General features: G+C 58.1%; 1 protein-coding gene across 1 annotated transcript in view; it reads right to left on the bottom strand.

Annotated features, from left to right (window-relative positions):
* Positions 1-1563: 1563 nt before the first annotated feature.
* The window catches only part of PDE2A (phosphodiesterase 2A), a 40487-nt gene continuing 18997 nt past the window's right edge, over positions 1564-23053 (bottom strand). The window contains exons 3-31 of the mRNA XM_033051411.2: positions 13223-13312; positions 12876-12964; positions 12279-12388; positions 11799-11854; positions 11664-11723; positions 11406-11565; positions 11265-11317; positions 10700-10774; positions 10548-10589; positions 10395-10463; positions 10152-10282; positions 9914-10025; positions 9790-9829; positions 9281-9344; positions 9111-9189; positions 8850-9027; positions 7860-7972; positions 7534-7611; positions 7216-7338; positions 6935-7005; positions 6437-6559; positions 6246-6333; positions 6089-6136; positions 5907-5981; positions 5651-5750; positions 5317-5429; positions 5037-5075; positions 4784-4890; positions 1564-4604 (exon numbers count right to left, since the gene is read on the bottom strand). Of these exons, the coding sequence (XP_032907302.1) occupies positions 4379-4604; positions 4784-4890; positions 5037-5075; positions 5317-5429; positions 5651-5750; positions 5907-5981; positions 6089-6136; positions 6246-6333; positions 6437-6559; positions 6935-7005; positions 7216-7338; positions 7534-7611; positions 7860-7972; positions 8850-9027; positions 9111-9189; positions 9281-9344; positions 9790-9829; positions 9914-10025; positions 10152-10282; positions 10395-10463; positions 10548-10589; positions 10700-10774; positions 11265-11317; positions 11406-11565; positions 11664-11723; positions 11799-11854; positions 12279-12388; positions 12876-12964; positions 13223-13312 (2712 nt within the window). The 3' untranslated portion in view covers positions 1564-4378. The remainder of the gene's footprint in view (positions 4605-4783; positions 4891-5036; positions 5076-5316; positions 5430-5650; positions 5751-5906; positions 5982-6088; positions 6137-6245; positions 6334-6436; positions 6560-6934; positions 7006-7215; positions 7339-7533; positions 7612-7859; positions 7973-8849; positions 9028-9110; positions 9190-9280; positions 9345-9789; positions 9830-9913; positions 10026-10151; positions 10283-10394; positions 10464-10547; positions 10590-10699; positions 10775-11264; positions 11318-11405; positions 11566-11663; positions 11724-11798; positions 11855-12278; positions 12389-12875; positions 12965-13222; positions 13313-23053) is intronic.

The raw sequence follows: 23053 nt of genomic DNA on the forward strand, positions 1-23053 counted from the left end.
GCACTGGGACACGTGTGTGTGCACAGTGACACGTGTGTGCGTGCACTGTGTAAAGTGTGTATACACAGAGACGTGTGTGTGCACAGGGACACGTGTGTGTGTGTGTGTGCATAGAGACACACGTGTGTGTGCACGGAGACACGTGTGTGTGTGCATGGAGACACGTTTCTGAACACAGATACTTGAGTATGAACACAGAGTTCCATGTCTGTGAACACAGACATGACTTGCACATACATGCAGACTCACTTTCTCCACGTGTGCACATGCATGTACACACCCCTGTGCACACACAAACACACCTGCACTCACAGACGCGCACACAACACAGAATGCACACACAACCCACGAGTACAGACACACACATGCACTCGCACGGGCACAGACACCCACACACATGCACACACAACCCATGTACACACACACACAGGCACTAGCGCGCACCCCGCCCCCGAGGTGTCCCTCCCCTCCTCTCCTCCCATGGAATCCGCCTTCCCCGGAGGAACACGTCCGTTCTCCTCTCCCGGCCTCCCCACCGGCTGCGCCCCCCTCCCGCCCTGGCGCAGAGCAGCCCGTGGGAATGGGCTTCAGGTGATTCCAGTGGTACATCCATCCCCGGCTGGAGCATCCCCTCCCTATCCCCCCGCCAAGGCCACCGTGGTGTCTCCTCTGCCCCACCGTGGGGACACCTGAACCCACCCACGGGACAGCTTTACCCCGTCCTTGGAGAACCCTGCACCCCGCCATAGGGATCAGCCGGGACAAAAGGAGGGAAGGCTGTGATACCCCGAAGCATCCAGGAAAGGATGTCACCCAAGGGCATGGAGCCATCGGTGGCAGAGGCAGAATTGGGGCAGCTCCTGGCTGGGGATCATAAACCCTGCTCTGGGACTAATTCGGAGGATTAAAAGATTTAATCCCGGGATTTGAAACGGCGCTTGGAGCAGCATTTGGTAGTTTGGGCAGATTTTCACCCTAATTTTGGCAGCTCATGGGGTGCCAGAGCATGCCAGCACCAAAGCTCCGGGAACTTTTCCCCTGGGTGTCAAATGCCCAGAATAAAGCTGTCAGATTGGGCTGGGATGAAAGTGCTGCATTGATCTTGGATAATAAATTGCTCCTTAGCTGGACGGCAGGAATGAAAACCGCAGCAGCCCTTGATGCACGGATGATGGGCAGACTAGAGGGTCCCCTCTGGAGCCGTGAAGGGATGGCTGCAGGAGCCAGAGGAGCAGCATGTCCAGGCATGGAGGGGTCCCAACCCGGCATATGAGGATAGACACAGCATCCCAGGGGATTGGAGCATCCTGAGGTTCTGGAACATTTCAGGAGAGAACAGGGCACAGGGAAGGGATGAGAGCACCTGGAGCACTCAGAGGGGATCAGTGAATCCTGTGACATTGGAGCATTCCACAGGAGTGGAACATCCCGGGAGGGGCTGGAGCTTCCTGGGGGTGTCAGAGTTACATGGCCGAAGCTGAATTCTACCCCTGAAGGTGATTTGGGGGTTCTTAAGTCTTAATTGGAGTTCCCCAGGCCCCAACAAGGCCACCCATCAACCTGTCACGGGGAGGTTGACATATGAAATTTATTTAGGAAAACCAAAACCCACCAAAAAAAGAGAAATAATAATAAAGAAGGAGGAGGAGGAGGAGGAGACAGTAGGGGGAGGAGGAGGAAGAGAAGGAGGAGGAGGAAGACAAGAAGGAGAATAAGAAAAGAAGGAGGAGAGGAAGAAAGAGTAGTCATCTCCTCCTTAGGCTCCATTGGAGTCCAGAACAACCAGTGCCGCAAGACAGAAGGACAGAAAAGCTGGAGGAGGTTTGCACACCCACACACACCTGTGCACACTCGTGAGTGAGCTGGGCTGGGTGCAGGCTGCACTCCCCAGTATCCAGAGGGGTATATACAGGGGCAGGAGCTGGGAAAGCATTGACTACCTACACACACCAGCAGCAGGGGCTGGAAAAGTGGGATACAGCTGGGAAACGGGCATCCCTGTGTGCCCCCACCACGGTGTGGTACCCGGGATGCAGAACCCAAGTGCAGGACACCCCCACACCTATTGGATGGAGGGATCCATTCATCAGGCATCTCTGGATCAGCACTGGGATGCAGGGACTGTCTTTGAACAGTTGTACCTACTGGCACGTTGGTACCAGGGCTGTGCCAGCATCACGACAGGGATGAAGCTGCTGTCCTCCTCTTGCAGCTTTGGGGTTTGCTGAATTCTGGGACCATCCCCACCCCCTATGGCAGTGTGGGGAGGGGGAGAAGGGTTTAAGGGGGTCTTGGAGGCAAAGCCATGGGCCAGCAGACAGACTCAGTCACCAGGTGGGTCCCACCAGGGTTTGGGCAAAGCATCTCACTAAAGGCATCTCCGAGTAGGTAAGGCAAAAGGAATTCAGGTCACTTCATCCACGTGGAGCAGCTCAGTGTTGGGGTCTCCCATTGCTCCTGCAGACACACGCTCCAGGTATCCCGAGAACACAGGCAAGCCATTGCTTACAGACAAGCCAAGGAGAGAAGCAGCCACTGTGTAGCCCAAATCCAGGAGGGACCTGCTGTGCCACCACTTGGGATGGTGCCATGGGATACTGCAGAGGAGTGGGGATGGGGCAGCACATGGCCCCATGTCCACTTTTGATCCCAACACAACCAACACCAATGCCAGTGGTGCCAGAATTTTTTTACCATGCTGCTCCCATCGCCTTTCCCTGGTGTGGTGGTGGACTCACCCAGCTCCTACAAGCCAGATGATGCAGCCTGGGGGCTCAGCGCATCCTCATCTCTCAAGTCTGAGCACCCTGCCCCCCCCCCCCACCCAGCCCCAGCCCCCTCTTCAACTCTGCCCCAGCAGGGCAAGCTGCTTACTGCAGCTCCCCTGCTCATGGGTGTTTCAGGTGGCTTTGGCTGGGGTGACAGACCCCTGGGTCACATGCAGCTGGTCAGACTCTGGAGGCTGGTGGAGCCCCTGGGACTGAGAGGGTCCATAGGGGTTGGGTTGTGGGACTGGAGACCACAGGAAGGTCAGCAGGATCCATGCTCAGTGGTCTGTAGGACAGGAGGAACCGAGGAGAGCATTGGGGTCCATGCATGGTGGTCTGCAGGACCAGAAAAACCACAGGAGGTTGGTGGGGTGCATGCATGGCAGTCAGGACAAGAAAGGATTAACGGGAAAACACCAGGGTAGGGTCCATGCATGACCAGATCAACCATGGTAGACCAACAGAATCCATGCATGGTCAAGTAGGACCGGAGGGACCATAGGAAAATGGCAGGGTCCATGCATGGTGGTCTGCAGGACCAGAGGGACCACAGGAGACCACTGAGGTTCATGCCCAGTGGTCTGCAAGACCAGAGGGATCCCAAAATGTCAGCAGGATCCATGCACAGAGGTTGGCATGGCAGGAGTTGTGAAGCCACTGTGAGCTAGGGACGCTCACAACACGGTCACCAGAGAAGCTGCTTGCAGTGAGGAGGCTCCTGGGTGGACACCTCAGAGGAACACCTACGTAGTGGGGACACGGCAAGGACATGTATGGGAGCAGATGGACCCCCTGTGGAGCACAGCCTCCCCTGTGCATGCAAACCAGCAGCAGGACCCCCAGCCTTGGCAAGTGTGTAGCCCTTGTAGGGGACGTGGCTGTGTGGCTGCATGGGACTGGGCTGTGTGAGATATATGAGCCCTTCCACGGGTGAGTGGGTTCAGGGGTCCTAGAGAGGTGGGGCTCTTAGCCAACAGATGCTCAGCATCAAGGGATGCTGCTAGGAAGAGGCTGGGGCTGGTTCTTTAGTGTGGAACCCCCATGGACATGGCTATCCCACTCTGGTGTCTCTTCCCTCCAGCTGCAGCCAACCTTCTTCCGTGGACCTGATCCATGGTCCATGGCAACACCCCCCATACGCTCTACAGCCACCCCACAGCTCTCCTACCGCCCCTTGCCATCCTGCCCCACACCATCCCCCTCTGTCCTGCTAACCCATGCACACCATGTCATGGTGACCGACCCCTCTGTGGGTGCTTCCACCAAGGATATCATTCCTACTGTCATCCCATGGGGACAGACCTGCAGTCTTAAGGCAGCTTAAAGCACGTCCATCCCCCAGCCCCACTGTGTCCCTTGGTGCTCCCAGCCACCAAGGCAGTGTCCCAGGGACCACCGGGTGGACAGGACACCTGAACACCTGCCCCAGAGGGAGGAGATAGTCACCCAGTGGTGGGGAAGGGCTGGTGGTGGGTGCTGGCAGCACACAGCCCTTGCCGTGGTAGTCCAGAGTCACTGATATCCCCCCAAACCTCCTCCCCATAGGCTGGGGGATGAGGCTTGGGGACGCTCCTGGCCCAGCCATGGCTGTGGCCCCTCCATGGTCTCCCTCACTCAGCCCCAACCTCGGGGGGCTGCCCCGCCTCAGGTTCCAGGCAGCCGTTGAGCTGGGGGTCAGGGGCCTGTGGGTCATATTCCTCATCCAGAAAGTCCAGAGAGTTGTTACTGGGCAACCCCCGGATGGTGAATTTGTGGGAGACCTTGGTCCACTGCTCCCGGTTGCTGGCCACTCGCTCGTAGAGCTCCGCTGCCTTGGGGAAGAGATCCTGCAGCAATCTGTGGAATGGGGGATGCATTCCATCAGCACAGGACTGCACCCCCCTATGTCGATGCAACCCCTCAGCTGAGTGCAACCCCATCCCCACTGCTTGAAACCCCCCCAGCATCCGCAAGGCTCCCCACACAGCACCCCATCCCACCCTAAGGGAGGTGGGGGTGGCAGCGCCGGGGCTCACTTGTAGATGGGCATGGCAATGTGCTCCATGAAGCTGATCTGCAGCTCAGGGATGTAGGCTTTCTCCCGGTCCATCATCTCCAGTGGGCTGTTCCCCATGGCCTTCTCCTGCAGGGATGGCAAGGGGGGGTCAGTGCCAGTGGCACTTTCCCCCCATTCCCAGGCAAGACCTCTCTGCCCACTGCCCACAGCCCCATTCCATCGGTGCTTTTTAGGAGCATTGGCCAAGCCCAACCCTGCTAGGTGGTACCTACCAGGTCACCCTGGGAGAAGAACTCCTTGTAGATCAGCTCCTGCAAGAGACAGGTGTCAGCACAGGGGGTGCAGCCTGGGATGATCCCCCAGCCCCCCTGCCCTCCAGACCCCTCCCCACAGCTCTGAATCGAGCAGGTCTGGCTTGGGGGAACTGCTGCACAGTTCTGCATGGAGGAACCCCCTCCATGAGGGGCAGGTGTGTGCCTGGGGACATGCAGGTGGCCTAGGTGGGTTGTGAGGTGGCATTCAGGGGGTTTAGCTCCATGGTGTGGCACTCACTGCAATCTTCCTGGTGGTCTTCCAGCCCTTGGTCTGGTCAGAGAGGTCACAGGAGGTCATGAGCAGGCAGAGCAGCAGGCTGCGGTGCTGCTTGTTCTTGGGGTCATATCCCACTGTGAGAAGAGTGTGGGGCAGGGATTGGGATGGGGGCTCAGGACATTGCTCCATAGTCCCCATCACACCACACAAGGACTTTAGGGACAGCCAGAACCTCCTGTGTCATGTCCCAGCCCTTATCACCTCCGACATAAGAACCTCCTGTGCCACTTCTCAGTCCTGGTGGGATGAGTTCCTACCACCCCTCAAATCCCAATCCCCATCCCAGGAGCTTCACCTTCTGCCATTTTCTGGAGATCCTTGAAGATGCGGAGGTGGTGGGCCAGGTCAGTGGCCAAGATGATGTCCCGCATCAAGTCCAGCATGCGCTGGTAGTCCTGTGGGCAAGGCAGCTGCCATGACCAGCTCTGTGCCCCTGCTAGCTCCCACATCCCCTAGGATCCAGGGATGGGGAGTAGGAGGTCTGGAGAGGACACAGGGGCTCAGCATGGGCAGGGGGTGGCCTGAGAGAGCTGTTAAGGTGGGGGGCTCACCTTTCGGGAGAAGTGGTCAAAGATGTTGCAGCCTTGGCTGTTGAGGATAGCAATGGCTTGGGCAAAGTGATGTCTCTGTGGGAGAAGCCAGGATCATGAAAGCAGGCAGGGAGCAGGCAAGGATGCTGCCACACAGCCAGAACCCAGGAGAGATGGGCAGTGAGAGATTTGGGTGATCTTACCTCCATGACAGAGCCCTCTGAACTGTACAGCGCGGCCAGGACCGATTTCTGCAAGGTAGAGGAGCCAGAATGATGGAACTGTGGGGGTGAAGACCCCCACAGCCGTCCCCATACCCCCACTTCCCCCTTGCCCATCCCAGCTCTGGGCTCGGCTCACCGAGGCCACCTGGAAGGAGTTATTTGTGCCTCTGTGGTCCAGGTCATGGCACATGCAGGAGATGAAGAGGGCAAAGATCTCGATGTCTCTGGGGAGGGGGAGGAGGGAAACTGAGGCAGGCAGGAGAGCAGGGAGCACCCCAGCCAGGCCAGGGAATGGAGAACAGGGACAGGGATAGCACCTGGCCTTACTCCAGGTAGTTAACGAGCTCCAGGTTCTTGTAGAGCAGGTAGCAGAAGTGGGAGACGGAGAATGCGTGCATCCAGTTATGGTAGGGAGGGTCACGGTACCCCTTCTTCACCATCAGGCAGAACCTGGACAGGGGCAAAGCCATGTGGGGAGGGTCTCACCCCACAGAGACCTCCACCTGGCCAGGTGTCCACCAGGCAGGCACAGGCATGGGGATGAAGATGTGGATGGGATGGGAAAGGATTGGGGACGAACAATGGGAGGGGGATGGGGACAGTTATCTGGATGAGGATGGGCATAGGGATAAGGATATGGACAGGGGACAGAGAAGGTGGACAGTGATGAGGATGTGGATGGGGACAGGGACACAGGTGTGGACAGGGATGGGGAAGGAGACAGGGGATGGAGAAGAGGAGGGGAATGGGGAAGGTGGATGGTGGTGTGGATGGGGATGGAAATGAGGGTGGACACAAGGAAAGTGTACAGGGATGGGGACTCACCTGGTGAGCGTCTGACGGTCCATCTTGTAGTTGTTGATGAAATTCATGTCCTGCAGCATGCTCAGGATGGCCTGCAGAGGGGATAGGGTAGGTCGCAGGGAATGACAATGCCCAGCAAGGTCCCCCGTGAGCCACCCCTGCCCCTGCTCAGCAGGAAGATGCTCAGGGGTGCAGCCACGTCCCTTCACCCCACCACCCCAGCACCCAGGGTTGGGATATATGACCTGACCGAGGCCAGGCAGGGGATGGTGGCAGTTGAGAGTTGTCCCCATGGTCCTCACCATGGAGGTGTCGTCCTCAGGCAGTGAGCGTGGCGTGTAGGTGAAGCTGGCAAAATTGGGGTCAATGGTGGACACAGGCTGGATGCCCTCACTCAGCAGTTTGGTGTACTCATCATCAGACACCTGTAGGAGCCATAACCAGTGGTCCACACTATGAGCAGGGCTACAGGTGTCCCAAAGGCCACATGAACCACAGTGAGAGCAGAGAGCCCCGGGGTATCACCACCACCCAACTGTGTGACCACCTTGGGGTAAAGTGTGGGGCACCATGCTGGCAGTGGGGGTCCCATCCCTGTCCCTGTCCTCATGCCACCTCACCTTCATGTGGTACATCATCATCTCATTGGCCAGGTGGCTTCGGTACTGCGCCTCATTCACCTTCTTGTACAGCAGGGACTGTGGGGCAGGATCAGGATATGGGAGTGCTGGGGGTGGGCAAACGCCCTCCAGCACCCCCAAGCCCACCCTGGTACCACAGCACATCTTTGTGCCCACGAATTTTCTTCCCATCCCGTGGCCACCACCACTTGTCCCCAAGGAATGGGGACCATGCACACATATTCCCCCATCCCTCTGTGCTGTGGCAGAGCTGGGACACACCCTGTGTGTGACCCCCTCCAAGTGGAGGACCCCCCAGCACATACATGGGCGATGCTGATCCCGCAGTAGATGGAGAAGGCAGTGGCCAGGTCCTCGTCGAACTTGCTGAACCAAGGGCCATTGATCTTGTTGACCAGCTCTGCCACCCCAATGACCTCTGGAGCAGAGGGAGGACAGAAGGGGCATCAGGCCCTTGTGCTGGGTACAGTGGTGATGTCTGTATGCTGGGGACTGCACTGTGTACGTGGGTTTAGGGCAGGGTTGTGCCCCAGTACACAGCACAGGGACAGTGCCTGTGGGTTGGGGACAGCATGACACCCACATTCTGGGGACAGTGCAGTGCCCAGGGGCCCATGCCCAGGGACAGTGCTGTGCTCATGTGTTGGCAGACAGGATCGTTCCCACACGCAGGGCACATGATCATGCCCATGTGCTTAAGGACAGTGCTATGCCCATGGGCTGGGACAGAATCATGGCCATGGGCTGGGGGACAGTGCTGAGTGTCTGTAGGGGACAGGATCATGCCCAGGGACCATGCTGAGCCCATGGATTAGGACAAGATCATGTGCTGGGGTCAGTGCTGTGCTTGTCTGCAGGGGCACAGGATCACACCCAGGAACTGTGCCCTTGTGCCAGGAGACTGCACTGAGCCCAAGGATGGGCACAGGACCATGCCCACATTCATGGGAAAGAATGGTGCCCTGATGCTAGGGACAGGACTGTGGCCATGGGATTTGGACAGGGTCATGCCCGTGTGCTGGGGCAGTGCTCTGCCTATGGGCTGGGAACAGAATGGTGCCCATGGGCTGAGGACAGGACAGTGTTCACATGCTGGGGACAGTGCTGAGCCAGGATTGTGCCCTTGTGTTTGAACATGATTCATGCCCTCAGGCTAGGGATGATGCTGTGCCTGTATGCTGGGAACAGTGTCACATCAACGTGATGAGTGACCAAATCACCACATGCTGACTAAGACACCTGCTGGGCCAGACCTGTGCCCCCCCTCTTCCCAGTGTGGCCCATCCCTCCCTCACCCTGGCTCTCATTCTTGATGGGGAAGCAAAGGATGTTGCGGGTGCGGAAGCCGGTGCTGTCATCCACCCCACGGTAGAACAGCGGGTGTGAGTAGGCATCCTTGATGTTCAGGATCTTGCCAGTGGTGGCCACATGGCCAGCGATGCCCTGGTCTGCTGGGATGCGGATCTCATAGCTCTGTGGGCAGGGGAAGAGGATCACCAGCAAGGCCTGAGGGGAGGGACACAACCCCAGGCTCCCCAGCTCCATCCTGTGCTCACCTCGTCATCCACCACTCCACCATCAAACACCTTGGCCACCAGCTCATGACTGAGCCGGTCCAGCAGGAACACAGAGCATCTGCAAGACACAGAGCTGCCATTCGCACCCACAGGGGAGCTCAGTGTCCCCCTGTGTCCCCTCACCCATGTGCCCCGCCACCACCACTCACATCTCAGCATTGCTGAGGTTCCGGGCCTCGGTAATGATCTCCTGCAGCAGGACAGAGACATCATCTGCAGGGGGAGCAGGGAAGGGTCAGGGACCCCCAGCCAGGCAGCACTGCCCCCTCATTCCCCACTCATGCAATAGAACAGGGGGAGGGTTTAGCTCAGGGTCCCAGCAGGAAGTTGGGGGGCACAGAAGGATGGGGGCTGTGTGGGGCACGTGTGAGCAGCACATACCTGTGTGCAGCAGTGCACACACGCAGCTGCACATGTGCATACACGTTTCTGACAGCTCTGTGGTCACGCTACATGCTGCAGCCATGCAGAATCAGTGCGTGCCAGGCTCTGTGCCAGCTTGCATCACCCTTCTGTAACCATTCCCCAACAAAGGGACAAGCTTCTCCCCAGCTGGGGACAAAGACCCCAGTGCCACCACCCTCCAGGGCTGGGTGTGGGGTTGGTCATCCATCTCCCATTCCACTCCCTCAGCATGACTGCTCTCCAAAGCACCTACCCAAGTGGGTGAAGAGGTTCTTGGCCACCTGCAGCAGGGCCTGAGGGGGCAGAGAGGATACCATCAGTGACGAGTGCAAGATGGAGCACACACACGTATGTGGCGTGGCCCTGCACACACTCACCTGGCACTCACACTTGAGCTTCTGCTCCTTCTGGAAGGCCAGGGTGCTAGTGAGCACCGTGGAGGTGTAGCAGAAGCAGTGCTGGATCTTGTGCTCATCCGTGTCTGTGTAGCTGGCGGGGGCACACCTCAGTTCTCCATCCCCATTGGCTCCCCCCCTTCTCCAGGGCAGCAATGCTCCAGCACCCCAAAAGTGAGGGGGAGCAGCCCCACAGAGTGCCAGCCAAAATGCTGCTCACCTCTCCCCGCTCAGTTTGTTGAAGGCGCAGGCCAGTGCCACCACCTGGGAGGTGGCCCGGCTGATGACAGGGACACAGAGCATAGAGGTGACCTCACAGCCCAACATGCTGCTCAGCTGCTTGTGCTCCTCCTGCAGGGAGAGGCGAGATGGGGCTGGAACCAGCGTCCCTCCAGGAAGCCCCATGGGACACTGGGGTGACACCCATGCCTCCAGGTGTGGGGGGGACACAGCTGGTGCCCACCTCACTGATGTCCTTCAGGGTGATGGGCTTCTTATCCTCCACCACCTGCCCCAGGCGCCCAAAGGTGAGCTGTGGGGAGAAGGGACATTTAGCCCATGGAACCCATTGCCCACCCCCCGACCTCTGAACCCCTCACCACGTCCCCCTGCTCACTGAAAAGCTGATTTCCTCATCCAGGACACGGTCCCCCACGACCTGGAAGAGATGGGAAGAAGGGGGTGCCCATGAGCATGACACCATGCCAGGGGGTGTCATGTAATCCTCTGTGGGGATCAGGGCTGGGGGACTGGCCCAGCGGCACCCACCTGGCAGAAGAGTTGGTGATTGTCCTCAGAGACGAGCAGGAGGCAGCAGCACAGAGACTGGGTCTCCTGCTTCAGCTGGGGAGTAAGGGGAGGGTCAGCACCCCAGCCTGCCCCAAGCACTCCCCAGGTAGAATCCAGCCCCTCCTCTGCCTCCGTGTGCCCAGGGCACCCACACATGCCACAGAGAACCAGGTGCCCCTCCCCAGAATCTCCTCTCCGTGACTGAGCAGGTTCACTCTGGAGACTACTGATAGCAAGGGGAAGGCTGCTCACTCTGGATGCTCCTGAGGGTCATACTGAGGTACATAATGACAGAGAACAAGAGAGGAATCTGTACATTCTCTCAAGGAGTTTTTGGGGTGAAGCTGGCACTGTTAACTCTGGAGGCCATTGATGGTTGTTACAAAGCTGCTCACTGTGGTCACTACTGATGACTGCACAGTGGATACTTGAGGTTTTTCTTGGCTTTGGGGAATTCTCTTGTTTTGAAATGAAACGGGGCTCCCTGGTGTGTCCTGGGGCTGGGGGCAGATGGGGACAGGGGGCTGGAGGAGCAGCTACTCACGTAGTTGATGACCTTGAGCTGCAGCGAGGCGGCATCCAGGTCGTACAGCTCACCTGTAGGAGGGTCACAGTGCCGTGAGGGGCTGAGCAGGTTTCACCCTGTCCACACATCCCAACCCCTTCCCAGTGTCCCCCCACTCACCACAGAGCTGTAGGATTTTGCAGTCCAGGTCACTGTAGCTGCTGCCAGGTGCCTTCTCAGGCTTGGCCAGAGAGGTCTGGGAAGAGCTGGTGGAGAGGCTGACCTGGGGCCAGGGCTGCAACTTCTGCAGGGCTTGCAGGCGCCGGAATGCCACCAGGGCCTGCAAGGTTGGGCAGAAGGGACAAGGACAGCAGGGCTGGGGGAAAGGGTGGCAGGTCCCCAGGTGGCAGGTCCCACAGCTCAGGAGGAGTCACTCACGTGTCTCTCTAGCACACGCAGGTTCTGCTCGTCTGAGTCACTCAGCTGGCCACAGTGTACCTGGATCAGGAGTGATGTCAGGATCATCATGGCCCAGCCCTGTCCCCAGAGCCCTGCCCATGTTCCTGCACTCACCAGGATGACGCAGACCACGGCCCCGCTGTTCTTGTCCACCAGTGGGATGATGAGCACTGCAAGCAAGAGAGTGTCAGCCCCAGGGGCAGCCTGGAGCTGAGGGGCTCAGCTCTTGGGTGCACGTCCCTATTACATCCTGATGTGTCATGACCCAGCCAGCCATTTATCCATCTTCCCATCCATCCGTTATCCATCTGCCCACCTCCACGTTTACTTGTTCCTGAGAATATCCCTCAGTCCCACCTGTCCTTCATGACTCCATCCTGTCTGTGCATCCATCACTCACCCACACGCTGTTGTCTCAGCCAGTGCCTCTGACCACCCGTAGACCATCCATCCATCCATCCATCCATCCATCCATCCATCCATCCATCTCCTCACATCTCCATCCCCCCCCTGTCCCTCCATGTACCTACACACCACCCAGCCCTATGCCCACACCCCCATGTATGTCCTTACCACCCTTCCCACAGCTCCCACCTTGTGTGCCAGAGGCCAGGGGGGCTGCCAAGGGTCCCAGGTGCTGGCCAGGGAGCTCGGCAGGGGGCAGCCCCGCACATTCCAACCGCTTCTGCTTCTGCACAGCATCCCTGGGGACAGAGATACTTTGAGCACTCCCTGGGAAGGGCACCTGGGAAGGCAAACCCCCAGGAAGGAGGGCAGAGACACCCAGGGGATAGGGACAAGCTCAAGAACTGTGCAACACGTGCATCCCTGCACACATGCACAGCCCCTGGACACAAATGTTCATCTTCCTGCACACACACAGCCCCTGTGCCAACACGTGTGTCCCTGTACATACACACAGCCCCTGGACACAAATGTGTGTCTTCCTGCACACACACAGCCCCTGTGCCAACACGTGTGTCCCTGTACATATACACACAGCCCCTGTGCACGTGTGTGCACATCCAGGATGAAGAGGAGGATGCAAAGGGAAAGGGGATGGGCACAAGGATGATGATGGAATGAGGATGAAGATGGGGACAGGGATGGGAACCCTCCTGCCTTGCACGCACACCAGCTGTGCCACACGTGTGTGTGCATGCCCAGGGCTGGGGAAGTGGCCGAGCTCACCTGAGCTTCCCGTTGGCTGGCAGCTCGTGGGGGGGATCATCGCAGAGCAGCCGTGAGTCCCCATCCAGCAGGTAGATATAGACATGCTCCTGGGGGAGAGGGAGGCAGCACAGGTGTGTGTGTGCAGACATGCATGCACAGCCGCACGCGTGCATGAACACAGCTGCATGTGCACACATGCACAAATGCTGGGAATAAAGACACCCCACCCCAGGCTGAACCCCAGCACCAACCAGCAGATAATCCACTCTCTACTCCCTCCAGGGCTCCCCCCAGTCCAGGGGGCCTCAGCAATCCCCATCCAAGGAATGATGCTCTGCTCCCCATTCCTCCCAGCCCCCACGTACCACAGCGGGCAGCAGGGTGACAAGGGCATGGCGGAGGGCATCACGCAGGGATGAGGCATCGAGCGCAGCGCCCAGGCTCAGCAGGGCATCCTGCAGAGGGACAAGAGCACAGCAGGGGTTACTGGGGGTTGATGCCATGGGGAAGGGCACTGAGGCACCCACCCCCTCTCAACCCTGCCATGGCACGGGTCCTTCTGCCCCCAGACCCCTTGCAGTGGCCTCCAGTCTGCCTGGTGCCTTTTTTGGAGCCAAACCCTCCTGTGTTGACTGATGTCCATCATGTGGGGTGGTGGGAGGTCCCCAAAAAGGGAGAGCAGGCTTTGGCACTGAGCCACACTGCCCTCAGTGCTAGCCATGCCATAAAGCACCATTGGGGCAAGGAGATGGATTAAAGCTCATCTGGGGATTACAACCCCATAGAGGGACAGAGGTGTTGGGACAGACACGTGGAAAAGTTGGGGGGCACAGGGGGCTCTGTGGTGCAACCTTCCCAGCTCCACTCTTGCCTGCAGCCCTTGTCTGGGGGACTGGGACAAAGAAGATGTTATGATGGAAAGAGTAGATGCTTCGAGTCAGACACTGGATAATTGTGTTGGGGTTTGCTCTTCCTCTGGTCCCAGCTTTGCCAGATGGCTCCAGGCTCCATTCCTGATAACCAGACCTGGGGACTGTCATGTCGCCCATGACCCCACCCAGGACAGCAGCCCCACACAGGGCCATACCACCCACCCACCCAGAGAGCACACTCAGCCATGGGGCCAGATCCAAGCGGCACTGGGAGCGCGGCCGGCGGTGAGGGTGCTTCCAGCTGAAGACATCGGCACTGGATGTTATTCCAACAGGGCCGCATCTCCAGTCACTTACTCACACTGGAGACACATGCACTGTAGAATACAGCCAGGCCTCAGCAGGTGGCTGTCCTGCCATCCCTCTGTCCCACTGGATCCTCCACAGTAGCCCCCCTGGGGCAGGGAAGATGGGGCAGAGCCTGAGCGGGTCCCTTGGGTCTGCTTGGGGCATCAAATGCTGGTGGCGTTCTTGGTGTGGGGATGGACAGGTGGCAGCTGGACATGGGTGGTGGCTTTATTAGGGCTGGGAATAGAGGTCCATCCCTGAAACAGTGAGGGGAAAGCTGCAGGGGCTAAAAGAAGATATTCCCAAGACAAAGAGACAGCAGCAGAGGCTCACAGGAGGGTTTGCAGCCTAGCAAGAAGGTAGAAAAAGTGAGGGTGGGCTGGGTAGGACATCACACTCATTCCACTTATCCCACTCATCCTGCTGACCTGCTTCTCACACTCATCCTGCTCTTTCCACTAAGCTTATTCACTATATTAATCCAGTTCATCAAACTCATCCTGTTTGATGGCTCATCCCACTCAACTGCTTGTCCCACTCGTCCTGCCCATCCCACTCATCCTGCTTGTTCCATTCATCCAGCTCAACCCACTCATCCCACTCAATGGCTCATCCCACTCCTTCCACTTGTCCCACTTGTCCTGCATATCCCACTTGCTCATCCCACTAATTCAATTTGTCCCACTCATCCCACTCCCACTCCACATCCTCCAGCCCAGAGCAGAGGTTTACCCCAACATCCTCACCCCCTGCCACCCCATGTCCCTCGGCCCTAAGGATGCTGCAGATCCACTCTGGGGGCTCTGCTAGGACACAGCCTGGGCCCAGAGCCAGCACAGCCAGAGCCACCACCACAGCCACATCCCAGTTATTGCCATAAGCAGCCTTTCCCTTTGCTGTGGATTCACTTTCAGCAATCCACACCATCCAGGCACTTCTCCAGTTTGGGTGGGGGCTCCTCCAGATCCATCACTACTCCACAGATGTTGGGCTGTTTGGATGAGGATGCATTGGCACATGCATCCCCAGCACCAGTGGAGAGATGAAACCATCAACCACCCCATGCCTGTCACCAGGAATGTCACTGGGACCCACTGAGCCAGACTCACACAGCCCTGTACCTGCACCCAGCGGGACAGGGGACCAAAGTTCTCCCAGGGAGAGCTCCCAGCACCTGCTCTGCATCCCAGCTTCCTTGGAGGGTAGAGCTACGGTAACTTCCCAAGTGGGCACAGGGGGATAATTAACTTCACTAAAACAGGAGAAAGAACAGAGAGATTGCAATTCCTAGCTGCTGGAGCAGAGTTCAACACCCTCATCCCAGGTGCTCCACACCCAGCAGCTCTGGAGGGAAACACTGTCTGGAAATGGGCATGGAGAGATCCAAGGGGATCTTTTTGGGAACAGATCCAAGGACAGGGTGTGGGCAGGGGACACAGCATAGCATCACTGACAGCCCCAGGAGCTGAGGGTGCTGCTCCTGCAGAGCAGGTGAGCAGCACCCTGTCCCTGTCCTGTCCCCATGTGCACACACGTGGCCCTGTGGGGCCCCCACCCCAGGACTGCTGTCACCTTCTCTCTGGCCTGAGGGGACAAGGATACTGGTCTCACTCTGCCAGACCGCTGAGCTGACAGGGTGACCCATGGCAGGAATTTTGCCAGCTCTCCTTGGCCAGCATCCCATGGTGTGGTGCAACACCAGAGCCGTATCTGCCTCAATATTCCCACTGGAGCTGGTGGAAGATTAATGTCACCATTCATCTCCTCAGAGTAAGGGTTTGTCTCTGCTCCAACATGACCCTCCCATTCCAGCAAAGCCAAATCCTGCACAGACCAGCCCCAGAGCACTGCCTGCTCTCTCTCTCATGCAAAATGGCCCTTTTTCTCCCCTGCTATTTTTGCTATTTTTAAGAGGGGGCTCTTCTTCCCTCTGGATAGCTGCAGCAGCATCCTGTCCCCATGCATGTGGTGATGGGGACCCCCAGCACAGGCTTCCACAGATACTGCTGGGATTTAAAAGCAGCTTTTTTCAGGAGAGGGAATTCACCAGGAGAGGGAATTCACTTTTTTCTCAGCCACGTCTGTCCCCTAGCCCCACCACCAGCTGTGGAAACTTGGTTTGTCCCCCCTGCCAACCCCAGCTTCTCTGGATGTGTATGAAATAGAAGAAATGCCATGCTGGCCAGCTTCCTCTCCAGAAAGGTGCATTTCACACCTGCCATGGGGAGGAGGAGGACACTGACCTCACAGGGTCCCAGGTCTCTGAGCTTGCACCCCTTCTCCTGGCCTCGCTCCTGGGAGATGAATGGAGGTCCCCAAGGGTGAGCAGGAGCCCCCTGGCAACAGGCAGAGGCTGGATCCAGTGCAGTGAGGCACCCACTGGAATGTTCAGCCCTGTTGAGAGTACCTGGAATTTGGAGTCTTTCTCTGAGGGGGGGACACACCTGAGCACTCAGTGAGTAGATTTTGCATGAGGCAGAGCTCAAAACTGGGACCTGCCACCCACTGGATTCCTCTTTAACCATGGGAAAACAGGCACAGAGAGCCAGGCAGCAATTCTGTGTCCCTGGGAGCATCCTGCTGGTGGAGGAGTGCTGAGCAGGGCTGCAGTACCCCACCCTGCCTTGCAAGGGGATGCTGGGCTGGGGAGGCCCCAGATGGATCTGCCATCGCTGCCAGAGCACCCTTGGGTGCTGATTCTACAGGGGGATGCTGGCAGCAGCCCAGGCTTCTGTGGCAGACTCCTGCCACAACCCTCTCCAAGGAACCTCGAGGAAATGAATCATCTCCCTGCCGAGCTTCCAGCCCAGCTTTGCTGTAAAAATTCCAAGAAAATGATCTGCCAGAGGTGACTGCTTGAGATTGAGGCATCCATGACACCGTGAGCCCTCAGAGCTCACTCGGCTCCTGCCCTCCAATGGGACTTTATCCATCTGTGAACGCAAGGAAAATGAGCCCAATTAATTTCAGCAGCAGATTAGTCTATTAGCCCCTGCCTGAGCAATCACCTTTGGGATGGAGCTGGACATCGCTCTGTCTGGACAACTTCACCCCCAATTGTGGGCCCCAAATCAAATTAGAGCATCCAAGATGCTGAGTGTGCAGCTGCCTGTGGGCAGCACATCCCAGTACCCACATCCCATGCAGATGCTTCCCAATGGATTTTACAGGCTCAGGTTGCAAGGGATTGGGATGCTTGGGAGTGCAGAACCCAGCAAGGAGGGGTCTGGGGCAGAGCAAAGGATTCCCCTGCAGCCCCAATGTCTCTCACAGGGGGTTTGCAGACTTCAAGGACAGAGAAGCTGCTCCTCAGGGAATTCCCTACCGAGTAGAGCCCTGGATGAGGAGCATGACCATGTGGTCACCTCATTGCAAGGCTGAGAGGCAGGGCTGGGGCTTAGGGCTTCCTCCCACTGCGGTCCCTTCAGATAGGATGCATTTTTAGCCACCAGCCTCTGGATCTTGTTACATTTGACAGGTGAAAAGCAAAATTCCCTTTGGATTCCTGGGAGGCAGCTTGCCTCCACTCGCACAGCCCCTCACCACTCCCTGTGTCCCATCCATGGGGTGCCTGGGTACCTGTCCCTGTCCAAGGGTTTCCCACCCACCTCAACCTTTCAGGCAGAAACACCCACCCTCTCCCATGCCCCAGCTCTGCCTTTTCCCAGCCCTTTCCCCTTTCCAGGAAAAGTGATGGGGAAACTTTCTCCCCTCCTGCCTCCCCCTCAAGGAAGAAGCTGCTGCTTCAGGACCCCTTTTGCCCCCACCCATCACACCCAGAGTTGTTTCCAAGTGCATGGGGACAGATGTCCCTGCCTTTGTCACCTCTCCAATGCCTGGCTGCAGGGTGACAGCTCCACGGGGAGCAGCTGATCCCCCTAGGCCCCCCAAGCTGAGCCACAGCTGCCAGCAAACACCCAGCCTGCGCTCGCGCCGCCCTGCCCAAGCATTTGCTGAGAAATCTGGCGGCATTAAAAAGATCCCAAAATATCCCTGAGCCGTGATTCATCCTCCTCTCCCACCTCCAGCAATGCTGAGCCGCCCCAGCCCCACTGCAATCCTGTGGGGCTGCTTTCCCCTGGCCGCTCAGCCTCGTGCCCTGGCCACGGTGGTTAAATATAGCCAAGCTCTGTGTGTTGGCAACACTGGGCTGGCAACAAGCAGGGCAGGGCCAGGCAGGAGAACACCAGCTTCTGACACTGGGCTCTGGGTGGGGAAATGGAGCTGAGGAGCAGGGAAGCGGCTCCTGAAGGCAGCAGGTTGCAGCTTTGCTGTCACCAGCTGTACTGTGGGCAGAGTGACACTGCTAAAACCCTGGCACCTTGTCCCCTGCACTGCTCCTTCACCCAGGCTCAAAAGCACCATTTCCCAGGGAATCCTCCCCACAGAGCTGGGGAAATGCACCTGGCAGCATCCCTGATACCCTTCAGCTCTGCCACAGGCTGAGTGACACTGCTGACACCCTGGCACCCTGTCCCTGTCACCCCCCACACTGCTCCAGGCTCCTTCCCTCTGCCCCACAGCCACAACTTCCCAGGAAATCCTCTCCATAGGGGTGAGAAAACAGAGGAAGTACCCCTAGTCCCCCAAAGCAGCACCCCTGAAAACCCTCCAGCAGTGTCACTGGAGCAAGGCCCAGGGCATCAGAGGATGGAGGGATGGATGGAAGGTAGAGCTGGCAGCTCTGCCCAACTCCAGCTGGGAAGCCATCCATCCATTTCCTCCCAGCACTGCTCTTAGTCCCAAATTACATTGCTTTAATCTAATCAGGCAGCAACAACCTGTAACACGGTAGCTCCTTAATTACCTCATCTTTTCCAGGGGGATAATGAGGGCAAACAGGAAGGAAACACTTCTGGGATATCTCTTGTCTCCTCATGGTCATTTGCCTGGGGTCCTGTTGCAATGTATGGATGGGAAGCAAGGGCTGAAGTGCAGGACCCTGACATGGAGCCACCCTGGGACCCAGTGATCCAGGATGAGGCTTCCAAGGGCTGAAGGATGCAAATCTGTACAATCAGCCATCCCAAAAAAAAAGCACACACCCCAAAAAGTCCTTCATGCCTGTGCCTACCTCAGTTTCCCTTTCTGTGGAGGTTTCCTGCCTCAGTTTCCCTACCTGCAAAGGGTCTTGGCTGTGCAAGACCTGATTAGGATGGCACTAGAGTTTGGTCCAGGTGGAATGAGCCATTCTGATCCCAGTGTCTCCCCAGAGCTCAGTGCATCCCTCACCCCATCCTCCTCCTCCCCCTCCCCCCATACATCAGCCAGGCTGGAGCCTAGCACACTCACACTGCACAGGACATTTGCACAGACCATTTGCACGTGGAGTTTCTATAGCCTGGAACCAGGCAGACGCCGCTCCCTGAGGACCCCGCACGTTCTGAGTGGGATATTTTGCTGAACCAAGCACATTTCCTAACCTCTGGCAGCTCACAAGCCCTTGGGGTGCTCCTAGTCTGTCCCCCCACATCCTGGCCTGGCCTCCCGGGGCCAAGAGAACAGGGCTGGAGTCAAGGTTGCTTCCTGTTGATGTCCCTTTGTCGGGCAGGACAAATCGGGACAGCAGCCACACTCCTCAAGGATTTCCGTCCCCAGAACATCGTGGCCTTCTGGAACAGCCGGCTCGGCCACTAGCCTAATGATCTGTCACTCGTTTGTCACTAATTAGTTCACTGTTCTAAGAAAGAAGGCGGTGAGGGCTGGGGTCTCACTGTGACTTGTCTCCAAGCATGTCAGAGAGGGGGAGAGGGACCCCCCTCAGCGTGTCACCTGTCCCTAACCCGTGTCAGGGAGGGGCACATGGACCCTCCTACAGCAGCTGCAGGGACACTGCTCCATGGCTAGGAGAATCCCTGGTATGTGGGTGCCTTCACCCCAAAGGACAGAGACATCCTGGCACCCAGCTGGCTCCAAGCTCTGGGTACTGGCAGTGGCAGCGCTGGGACAGAGCTGGCATGATGTGCATTCCTGGGACATGGCACTGCTGGAAAAATTTCCCTGGCACACAGTCCCCTTCCCATCCACACTGGATGGGTTTCCAGGACTTTCCTAGATATTTTCTGGTGGATTAGCCATGCAGGGGTCTCTGTGCCTGGCTCTACTTGGGAGCATCATGGCAAAGCTCTGGGGATGCAGCCAGAGAGGGGCTCGGGGGACATCTAAGTCCCTTGGAGGGATAAGGATCAGTGGGATGAGAATGCAGCATTCCCACATCCATCCACGCAGCCCCTGGTATGGCTGGCACTAATGGGATCTGCACAGTGATTAGGGACCTCATTTATCAGCCTCTGATGGGATCTGGGAAAATTGAATTCCTGGCCATCTGCAGCTGGGGAGGAATTCGATTTGGGCAGTGCTCCGGAGCAGGGTGTGGGGGGCTGGGGGCTGGCAGAGCTGCCCCCCCCAGAGGGTTCCACTCTGTCTATACAGGGACTGCTCTTATTTTCCATGCCTGAGAAGGTTTGGTGGTGGGATGCAGGTCTTAATTGCCATGAAGGGGTCTAGGAATTGGGGGGGGAGGGTCTCGCTACTCAGATGGTGAAATTGAGGCACAGCCAAGAGAAGAACAAAGCCCATTACATGACAGAAAGGATCTCAGTGCTGGTGTTTAATGGGTCAGCACCCAGCCAGGGGTCTGGCCTCCAGCCCCCCCTTGTCTATGGGGGGGTTCCAAAGCTGTGGCCAGGGCATCCAAAGGTGCCAGGTACCCTGCATCTGCCAGAGCCAGACCAGGAGCAGTGATCCCTCCTACACCAAGAGGAGGGAGAATCAGGAGCTTGCTCTATTCCCTGGCATTTTCCACCCCATGGCTCCCTCGGGCAGCCCCCCACTGTCCTCTCCCCCACATCCATGGAGTGGCCAGCGTGGGTATGCAATGGATATCAGCTGCAAAGGTCCCAGGCCAGTCCCCAAATCCATGGACTCAGCTCCCAGAGTGCCACCCTCCAGACCCAGGCTTGCAGGGGATCCCAGCCCATCACCTCCCTGCCAAATGTCACAGCTTGACTCCAAAATGCCAAGGACCCCCGTGGGGCCTATTCCGCTCAGGGGGAAGATGCCACCATGTCATCCTGCAACAGGAGCATCCTGATCCCAGCTTCTCACTGCCCAGGCTGCAGCAGGACTAATCCCCTCCAACTCCCTCTGCTTGGGGTGCAGCAGAATACCCCCATCCCAACTCCCCTGCCTGGGGTGCAGCAGGGCACTCCCACCTCAGATCTCCCTTCCTGGGTGATGTCATGGGACATGAGAGCACTGGAACCTATATCCCAAACCCCACTGCCCCTCAAAAATCAGCACCAGTGCACCAGCACAGGCTGATTCCACACCTCAAAGCAGTCACTCCTTTGGGTGTAGGGACCACCTGGTTGGGGAACATTGGGGTGCACCCACCCATCCCAGTTTGGGATCTAGCTCTACCCCCCAGCCCTGCTGAGTGTGGGAGGAAGCCAGCCCTGCCGCATGTAATGGAAAGAAGCCGCCACGGCCCTTTCCTCCCCTTTATTGCCCTGCTGATGTGTTTGTGTCTGCCAGAGGAAACGCAAGGACAAACGCCCGCACACGCATGTCCCCTCACTGCCCTCAGCAGCTCCTCAGCCCACTGAACATGCTGGTCCCACACAGGGGGAAACTGAGGCAGGAGGACCCCCATAATGCTGGCTGAGGCCACCCAATTCCTGGCAGGTCAGTGAACGTGCCCGAGTGCAATCCCCCACAGCCCCCTCCCAATCCCTGGAGACAGCGGGGGGGCCCTCCAGCCCATCCTGCTTCTCCAGGCTGTGAACATGTATCAATTAGGGCTTGATTCATGATGCAGTCTGCAGGTAATTGCATTGGAGCTGGTGGCGGGGAAGGAGAGGAGGAACAGACATTCTCAGCCTCGCCCCACTGCAGGGTGTTTGGGGGTAATAACCGCCCCAAGCCCTTGATACCCCCTATACACCCCCCCCAGGATCGGGGATGGGAGCTCCAGATGCAGCCAGTACCCAGGATACCAATGGGGAGAGGGGTCCTGTGGTATTTCGTGGGGGATGAGCTGTTCCTCACCCACCCTGAGCTGTGATATGCTGGGGAAGGAGCAGGATCCATCTCCACCACTCACTCCTCATACATCCTGGGTCACATACCATCGCCACTGTGGTCTCACACACCAGGGACAGCTGGGGCTGCACCTCTGCCCCACCACGGGATCCACTCCTCCTCCTCCTTGCTGCCACCCCAGCACTGGTGGTCTGGTTTAAAACCAGTCTGCCCACCAGTCTGCTGGGTGGGTTCTGTGCCCCCCAGGCTGGGAGTTGTGTCTCCCTTACCCCCACCCCAGATCCCCTGGGGGAGCTGTGGGGTTTCAGAGCCTGCCCAGCTGCCAGCACCCTCCCAGGTCAGGGGGGTTCTGGGGGGCTGAGACCGAGCTGGATCACACGGCCCCCCACGGCACTGCACTGGGCAGTGCAGAGTGTCACATCCCACCCCCGTGCTGACAGCTCCGATGTCCTCAAGCCGCCACCTTCCCATCCGGAGGGGGAGGGGGGGCTCATTTCCCCCCGCCCGGGGCACACTGGCCCTGCTCAGCTTCTTTCTCTCCGTCAGCAGCTTTCGGCAGAGAGCGTTTCCTTCCCTTCGCTTCCCAGCTTGAATCTCCGGGTCCTGGCTCCTGTCTTGACCCCCCTGGAGCCCCCCAAGTGGCTGCACCCCCCAGGGGGACCCAGGCCACGGTTCTCACACCCAAAACCATGGGCACACAGGTCAGGGATCCATCCATGCGAACAGACAGTCGCAAGAGGGGAAGAATCCCCATCAAGTTACCCCTCCCCAAATTTGGGTGTGCTCGAAGGCACGGGAGCAGGAAGGACCAAGTGTTTTCCCACCCATATACCGGGATGCAGCCTCCATCTCCCCAAAATGTGCAGCTGGTGCAAGGAGGGTGGGGGACTCGCAGCTGGGTCCTGCTGGGGGTGCAGGAGGGGCTCCCTCCTT

Source organism: Catharus ustulatus, chromosome 2 (genome assembly GCF_009819885.2).
Source record: "Catharus ustulatus isolate bCatUst1 chromosome 2, bCatUst1.pri.v2, whole genome shotgun sequence".
NCBI lineage: Eukaryota > Metazoa > Chordata > Aves > Passeriformes > Turdidae > Catharus > Catharus ustulatus.